Below are 8,200 nucleotides of genomic sequence, written 5' to 3'. Positions count from 1 at the left end.
TGGTTGGGGGTATCTCTCTCAACACTGACTCGTTTGAGTCGTTTGTTGCTGCCCGTGTCGTTGCTGGTGTTTGTTTGTTTTTCTGTTTAACAACACAAAAAAAGAAAAGATGAGCCAAAACCAAAAAAAAAAAAAAAACAGAGGCTGGAGGAATAATATGCGTCGATTAAGTCATGACTGCGATGGAGCGCGATGCCGTTTCTCCAGACGTCCCTTTGTTTTCTTCGTTGCTGTTCTTGTTGCTGCTGCGTGCTCACCAGCGTTTCTTCTTTCTCCTCCTCCTCCTCCTCAAACACACACTCACTCACACACAAAACAACAACTCGCACTCTCTGACTCACTCCTCCGCGTAGTTTCTGTCGCGTAGCATTTTCATCGCTTTGCGTCTGTGTGCCCCGTAAATTACCGTGAAGGATGCCGCTCGTCATGCCCGCCGCTGGCGTGCCGTCGGCGCAGGTGCCGAGCCACGCGCACGACGAACTGCTAGGCCGACTCATGCGGCTGTACCGTGCGCTGTGCGTGCGCCACGATGAGGTGGGGCAGGAAATGGTCCTCAACGACATCCTCGCGCTGTTGACGCGCCACCACCAGCATGACATGGCGGAGAGCGTCATCGCCACGTGCGAGATCAGCATGCCTCACCGCTCCAATAACCAGGCGGCGCGCTACTTCTACTACGTCGGACTTACGCGGGCACTGCGGCTGGAGTACGTGGACGCAAACCAGTGCCTACAGCAGGCGCTGCGCAAGGCCCCCGAGCGCGCCTTCGGCTTCCGCGTTGCGGCGACGAAGCTGGCGCTGGTGGTGCAGCTGCTGCTGGGTGAGATTCCACCCCGCTCGGACTTCCTGCAGAAGGACATGCGGGATTCCCTCTCGCCGTATCTGCAGCTCGCCTCCTGCGTGCGCTTTGGGCAGTTGGGCCGCTTCATGTCGATCCTGCAGCAGCACCAGAGCGTCTTCGAGCACGACCGCACCTACTCCCTCATCTTGCGCGTGCGGCAGCACGTCATCAAGACAGGGCTGCGCCGCATCTGCCAGGCGTACAGCCGCATTAGCATACCGGACGTCTGCGTTAAGCTCTCTATGGAAAACCCTGCAGATGCGGAGTACATCATTGCAAAAGCCATCCGTGACGGCGTCATTGACGCCGTTATCGACCACGAGAAGCGGCATTTGATCAGCAGCGACACTGTTGACGTGTACTCGACGTCGGAGCCACTCTTAGCGCTGCAGCGCCGCATTCAGTTCCTCAACGTTACACACAACGAGGCCAAGCGATCGATGCGCTACACCGCGGCTGACCCCGACCTCGAAGAGGAGCGGCGTAAGGTGGACCGCGAAGAGATGGACAACGCCCTGCGCGCCGCCATGGAGGACGAGGACATGAACATCGCCGACTTTGAGGATGGCTTGCCGTAGTATTGTTTGCGTGGCAAGGCAGGTGGAGGAGGTGCCCTGCTGCGCGCTCAAACACAGAAAAGGAACCCCGGAGAATCGAACAAGAGGTGCATGTGCGCATCTCTCTCTCTCTGTGTGTGTGTGTGCGTTTCTCCGCGGGAATGACGTCCCACGGCTGCGTTTGAGATGCAATTACGTGGCGATGGCAAAGAAGGCAAAAAAAAAAGAGACGAGGTCGAGATTTATATGGATATATAAATGTATATGCCTTGTTATAGCACGGAATGCCTTGAACGCCACGCCTTTAGGGTTTCTATGCCTTGCTGGCATGTGTGTTTTTCCCTTGGCTCTGTGTGGGTAGGAGTGCGGCGCATGCATGTGCTCCAATGTTTCCCTGTATTCACCTTGTTATCTGTGTAGAGCACAGAATAGATAGTGGGAGAAGATGGAGCACCCGGATGGGAATCCACAGCAGCAAGATACCATTGATGCACTTTTGCAATCCGCAAACAAAGAGGCCCGGCAGGTCCCCTCACTGGCGTCTGTCGTAGCACCGGTGCAAGCATTTCCGGTTGACGAGCCTGGGACGTCTCCCGTGTCAGGCCGGAAGCAGCGCAATGCGTCCGTCTCCCTCCAGCGTCAGACTGGCAACTTCGAGATGACTCTGTCGCAGCGGTCGGTGTGCAGCCCGCGTGCGGGGTCCAGACGCAGCAGCCTCCGCACTGTGGGCCAGGCGCCGGAGGGCTTGGACCGCGCCGTCTCCATGGTGCAGACGTACCCGCTCATGATGGTAGACGGCACGGCCTTCGGGAATCATCTCAGTCGTCGTGGCACGGGGGAGAGCGTAGACTTACCCACGCCGATGCGCTCCGCCCGTTCGCCAACGCCCGCGGAGGGGGAGGTGCTGACGGATAGCTCCACAGACCTCTTAGGGGCGTTGGGCCGTTTGCGGCCGAGTGAGAGCGTGGTCTCGCTGGCGTCGCGCTGCAAGCGCGCGTGCATGTGGGAGACCATCATTGTAAACTTCCTCGCGCACCGTGTGTGGTATGAGTCCTTCCGCCGTCTCCGCCTCCGCACGGTACTTGAGACGCATCTGTTGCCCGTCATTCTGCGGAAGCGGGGAGAAGCAGTGGTGGGGGGACGGTTCGTGCGGAAGCCGAGCAGTCAAGCTCCCGTACTGCTGCGCGACGACGAGGGCCAAAAACCACAGGGAAGTTTTCTAATCGAGCAGTGCCCATTCTTTGCCGCGCTAGAAAGCCCGAAGTTCTGCGACTCTATTGCCGAGGTGGTGCTGCGCTATCGCTTCTCCTTGGGGGAGGCGATCGTCAATGTTGGCAGTCCTTCACAAGAGGCCCTCCACATTCTTATTTCCGGCAGATGTGATGCGATTCTCCCTGCCAGTGAGGGGCGGAAGGGCGTGCAACGGAGAAGGCTGCAGCCAGGCGAGACATTCGGTGGACTAATGGGCGGCAAGGCGGTGTTCTCAGAGGTGTACAGGGCTATTTCGCGATGCATTATCTGGGTCATCAGACGAGAATCCTTCGAGACACTCTTTCAGCAGTACGCGGATGAACGTATGAAAAATGTCTACCTGCGGGCATTAAAGCAACAGATGGAGGAACGCCTGCATTCGCTGTATCCGATGCCGCAGAGTATGTCTCGGGTGCCGATTTACCGAAATATCAACGGTGCGATCGAGCAGTACGCAAACGATTTCACGCCACTAGTCCTAACGAAGGGCGAGGTTTTGTTCAACCAAGGGGACTCACCTGGTGCAATCTACTGTCTTGTGGAGGGGCAGGTGCAGCGAGATCAACTTGGTCCTGACATGACTTACGAGAGTGGAACGCAGCAAATATTATCTCCAAACGAATCGGACAACAGCTTCGCATTGGCTACACGCTTTATCTTGCTGGGGGAGGAGCCGCACATTCTTCCGGGCGTGCTGCGGTACAGATGTACCGTTGCCAGTCGAGCCGCTCTGTTCTACAAGATTGAAGGGGGGCGCTTTGTCAATGCCTTGCTCGATGACGCAAGGCTCTTTCTCGAGATCCGTGAAAAGCTCACAACACAGATACGCCTTTGGATGCGGCTTGCCCCAGAGGCACTGCTCAGTGTCCCAATTTTGAGGGAATTGCCACAGACGCATTTTGCTTCCATCGTGCATGCGGCTGAGGCCCGCGTGGTGGAGCGCTCCGTCTCACTGTGTGAGCCCGCGCAAAATATACGGGAGATATACCTTTTGGTTGCGGGGGGTGTGCGGGATCCGCGGCAGTTCAATCATGCACCGACGCAGCCGGTGTCTCCACCATCCACTGAGAGCGATAAGTCACAGGAGAAGGCGCCTGTCAAGGGGAAGAAGGAGAAGTTGCCCAAAACAAGTCTTGCGTGGCGCGAGAAAGAAATGAAAAATTCGGCCTTTCCTTCAGTGGTGGATGGTATGGCGAATGCCCGGGCACCTCCCTCTCTTGAGGCGGCGGCAGCAGCAGCGGCAGCGGCTTTAGCACCAGCTGGGGGGTTACATAAGAGGTGGTCCTTTTTCCGTGGGCCTGACAGCGACAGCACAAAGACACCTACTTACCCAGACGAGCAGGTAGAGATCACCCCGCCGCTCCCACCAAACCCGGCGAAGAACATTGTGTGCACCATCGGCGGAGGTTGGGAAGGCCTTCTATTGGAAAAATGGCCGAACGGATGGGAGACGACAAACACGGTGGAGTTGTGGGCAGTCCCAATGCTTACCATACGAACAGAATTCAATAGTTCACCCAAGTCGACACAGAACTCGATTCTCTCGTATATCCGAAACCTGCAGATGCAGGATCTGAGCCTACCTGCGCCAGTGGTGGCGAAGCTGCCGCCCATGAGTGTGTATTTGCCGCCCGATAAGCGTCTCACCAAGCACAGCTTGGGTCTAGAAAAAGGTCTCGTGCATGAGAAGAGTGCGGTTCGCCGCTCTGGGAAGACTGTTCTCAGTGGTGTGTCACGCGAGGTTTCAAATGCGGTCAGCAGCAAGCCAGGACGCGTCGTCGGTGAGTTCTCCTTCTCGCACTCCAGCACACTGACTGAATGCTCAGTCTCCACTTGTGACGGTATCAAATCCCACAAGAAAAAGCAGCCACCGAAAGAATTGCCGAAGCCGCCCAGGTCATCCGTGTCCCCCACGAGTATAGTGACACGAAAGAACGGAAAGAAACAGGATACATGTAAGTTGACTAAAACAAACACAATCACCGGTGGTGGCGACACTGCGGTGGAGGAGGTGCGTAAGCCCAAGGCAGGGCCGCCGCCGCTGCTCTTCCTCCGACGGCTCGCGGCCAAGCCACCCGAAGAGCCGCCGGTGATCACACCAGAGCTGTGCGCCATCTACGCCGGGAGGGAGCCGCAGAAGGGCATCATCCGACAGCCACCGCAGGTGCTGGGGGGTGCGCGCGAGAAGGCAGTCGTGAGTACGGCGCGGTGCGTGGATCAGCAGTCCACCTGGCCGTCGGCGACAGGAGCGAAGAAGCAGTGGTTCGGCGTGGTGCCTGAATATGCGCCACTCCCAGGGACAATCAACAATCAAAACTACATCGTGGGCCCGCCGTCTCTCGTGCCGAACACGGCGCTCATGCTGAGGCGTGAAAAGAAGCACGGTGAAGTGTTGGCCGCCCAGGCAGCGTACTTTCTCTCCCTGGCGCACAGCAGGCGTAATGGCGCCGAGGCGGGTGATTCGACGTTGACACAAGTAGGTGGAAACGTGAATAGTTTGGCCTCGCCGAGGCGATGCAATACCCCGAAAGGAGTGCGCCTGCCCGCCCCTGGGCGGCACGCATACCGGCTATGAGGCGAACCCAATGAATGAAAGAGAACGCAAAAAAAACGGAGGATGCGTCATGTTTTTTTTTTTGCTTCCCATCAGTGTGGGACGACAACAGGCACCGTTGTTGTGTAGCATAAAAGGGGGGGGGGAGAGAGAAAGAAAAGAAGAATGGCTCAGCATATGTAAATGGAAGAAAGAAAACAACAACAAAAAAAGAAATGACACAAAGTGACATTGGCCGACTTCCCTCTTTCTCTCTCTCTAGCTCCTCATCTCAGAAGTTTTTGTCCCACACTCTGCTCATGTACCGTGATGCAACTGTACACACGAACACATACATTCCATGGAACGGTTGCTCTGGCTGTTTTTCAGGACTGTATCCAGTGAATTGGCACGCGCAGGATTCTTTGGTTTCCCATCACTCTTTACACACACTCTTTCGCTCTCTTTCCATTGTGTTTCGCCTTTTTGCTGTTGTTGTTGCTCCCACCCCCACCATTATGATTAGATAGGGACACGGCCAGTGGTCATGACTGAGAAGAACTGGGCCTTGGGTGAGAGCGGCGCAAAGGTGGCGGAGGTGTCGCACGAGGCCACACATGTGGCGAGTGCAGCCGCCAACCTCTTGGTAGAGCGCGAGGACCTTCTTTGGATCACTGGCGACGCGCCGCAACACGTAACGCTCAAGATCGCCCACCCCCACCCTTTGCTTCGCTATATTGGGTGGCACGTGTGGCACGACTACCTCACGAACCCTAAAACAGTGGAGGTGGCATCGGGGGAGTCGACAGACGATATGGTGGCACAGCTGGTGTGCGAGGCCGTGACGGGCGCTGGAACGCAGATATGGAAGTTGCCCAACGGGATTCCATCCAATCATTTGTTTGTGCGTATCAAGATTGTGGAAACATTCGGCCCTGGACCTACTTACATGAATAACATAGTCCTCTTCGCCAACGATCCTGGTACGCGATTCCGAAGCACACGCAACAGCGTGGCAGCTGCCGCGAAGCCAAATGAAGGATCGATGGGGCGAATGAGTGTGCTGCTCAAGGAGCTTGATGAGGATATTCGGGCGCTGCACCCTATAAAGACGGTGACGCCGAAAAAGAACATGCTGCTCTATATTCCACAGGAACCAATGACAATACTCCCGCCTGACGATGCCGAAGAGGAGGAGGTGCCGTCGCCACAGCTGCGCGGCCCAACGCAGCGGCAGGGTAGCAACGGCATGAACAGCACCCCACAGCTGGTTGGCCCACGAAGCTTCTCGGAGGGCAACGCCGCCACACGCGCGGCGTCTGGGCTCGGGCTTGGTGCGGCAGAGGTGTCGCGGGGCTTCAACGACCGCCTTTGCGCTCTAGAGCAGGCGGTGGCTTCTCTTACGCAGAGCATGAATCACCAACGGGAGGACTTAACTATGATAAAGAGACTTCTTCTCCAGCAAGCCTCTGAGCGGCGATGCGAACTAGAGCAGAAGCTCAATGCTTCACACGCGCCAACATCAATGCAGGGACAGCAACAGTCACAGCAGCTGAATCCACATAGGGTGTCTCGCCACCAGGTCTCCGTTGACTTTCCGGAGGACGCCCTCCGATCATTTGTAGAGAGTGTAGTGGCGCCGAAGCTCCACAGACACGCCAAGCGGACAGAGGCGCAGACAATAGCCAAACTGGACGAATTCCTAAAGGATATTGTTACTGAGATGACCCACGCGGTGGATGATCGTGTTAGGCTTCATATTCAGCAGGCCTCCTCCAACGGAAGCGGTGGCGGCAACCTCGCAGGCCTGCCACCGTATGCCCCTGATGGCCGCAAAGCGCATCCTACGCACACACCGCCACAGGGTGTGAAGAGCCACAATCGTTCGGCTTACGCGGACTATAGTGCTCCCGCTACTGCTTCCGCCTTTGTTCCACAACGTCAGATGACGTCCTTTTCTACACCACCTGTAAGCAGCGTGGGAAGCCCATGTGGCAAGGATGTGGGCAGCATACCTGTGTCCATCATTCGAGACATGTCCACAGAGGCTGATCCAAGCTATGCTAGACGTGCAGGTGCAACATCTCGGTGACTCCAAGCAAAATGGTGATTGTCTCTGCTTTTTATACCCCGGAAACAATGTCGTTCTGAAGTACTTCTTGTTCGATGAGCGATGTTTGGCCGTTCCGTTTTTTTCCTGTCCTGTATTTGTTTTTCCCTCTTCTTAAATCCAGGTGGATAGATGTGTGAGATGGACTGCGTCGGGGCTGTGACAGTGGTCTTCAAATGTTGCCGTATTTCTTCTCTCTCGCTCTGTGTGTGTGTGTTTCTGTGTGTGTCGGGCCTGGCGTTCTGCCGAGCTGTACGGGGTATTGAGACACCACACTTCCATTTTTTTTTTTGTTCCTGTTCTTTATTTCGTTACTATTGCTATTACTGGCCGCACAGGTGATAGAAGGAGTCTCACAGAAGCGGATAGCACGCACGTGGGGCGGTATGCAGTCACGGAGGAACTCCATGATGTCGCGTGTGTGCCGCAGGTACGCACGCGTCCCCGGCCAGCACGGTGACGGCAACGCCCCCGCCTTTTACCCAATCGCCATTAACCCAAGCTGGTGGGGACAACCGTTCGGAAAAGTGAAGGACGCGACGGGCCAGATTGTCTTCCTCTACCTTGTGGTGTTTCCATTCTCCATGTACTGGCTGTTCGATGTGACCTTCGGGCAGCGCACGCGTGTCGCAAACGTTGGTAAGCGCGCATTGTACTCCAACTTCTTCTTTAGACAGATGGACCTCGACGACCCGGACCATGCGATCAAGTATGAGAAAATGCGGGAGGAAGTAGCAGAGAACAAACTGGAGGTACGCTGGGGTGGCACGAACTTCCTCGCGAGCTACTTGTGGGAGCCTGGGGACCCACAGCCGGATATCCGCCGCCGTGCTGTTCCCGAGCACCACTAAGCACTCATGTGGTGTGTTGCTTTGCCGTGCCGTGGCGTTCGTGTGTGTGTGTGTGTG

General features: G+C 56.3%; 4 protein-coding genes across 4 annotated transcripts; all 4 read left to right on the top strand.

Moving 5' to 3' along the window:
• Positions 1 to 414: 414 nt before the first annotated feature.
• On the top strand, positions 415 to 1,419 carry DQ04_05331050 (putative proteasome regulatory non-ATPase subunit 3; the record flags this gene model as incomplete). Its single annotated transcript, XM_009314124.1, has 1 exon — positions 415 to 1,419. One exon carries the CDS (start codon positions 415 to 417, stop codon positions 1,417 to 1,419), a length of 1,005 nt encoding a protein of 334 aa, XP_009312399.1.
• A 424-nt stretch (positions 1,420 to 1,843) lies between these two features.
• On the top strand, positions 1,844 to 5,224 carry DQ04_05331040 (hypothetical protein; the record flags this gene model as incomplete). The annotated part of the gene is made up of 1 exon (XM_009314123.1): positions 1,844 to 5,224. The coding sequence occupies one exon, from the start codon at positions 1,844 to 1,846 to the stop codon at positions 5,222 to 5,224; it is 3,381 nt and encodes a 1,126-aa protein (XP_009312398.1).
• A 505-nt stretch (positions 5,225 to 5,729) lies between these two features.
• Positions 5,730 to 7,274, top strand: DQ04_05331030 (hypothetical protein; the record flags this gene model as incomplete). The annotated part of the gene is made up of 1 exon (XM_009314122.1): positions 5,730 to 7,274. One exon carries the CDS (start codon positions 5,730 to 5,732, stop codon positions 7,272 to 7,274), a length of 1,545 nt encoding a protein of 514 aa, XP_009312397.1.
• Positions 7,275 to 7,678: 404 nt separating this feature from the next.
• On the top strand, positions 7,679 to 8,143 carry DQ04_05331020 (hypothetical protein; the record flags this gene model as incomplete). The annotated part of the gene is made up of 1 exon (XM_009314121.1): positions 7,679 to 8,143. One exon carries the CDS (start codon positions 7,679 to 7,681, stop codon positions 8,141 to 8,143), a length of 465 nt encoding a protein of 154 aa, XP_009312396.1.
• Between the last annotated feature and the right edge of the window lie 57 nt (positions 8,144 to 8,200).

This window comes from Trypanosoma grayi (genome assembly GCF_000691245.1).
Source record: "Trypanosoma grayi strain ANR4 Tgr_533_V1, whole genome shotgun sequence".
Lineage (NCBI taxonomy): Eukaryota > Euglenozoa > Kinetoplastea > Trypanosomatida > Trypanosomatidae > Trypanosoma > Trypanosoma grayi.
This window is presented reverse-complemented; position numbering and strand designations above follow the sequence as displayed.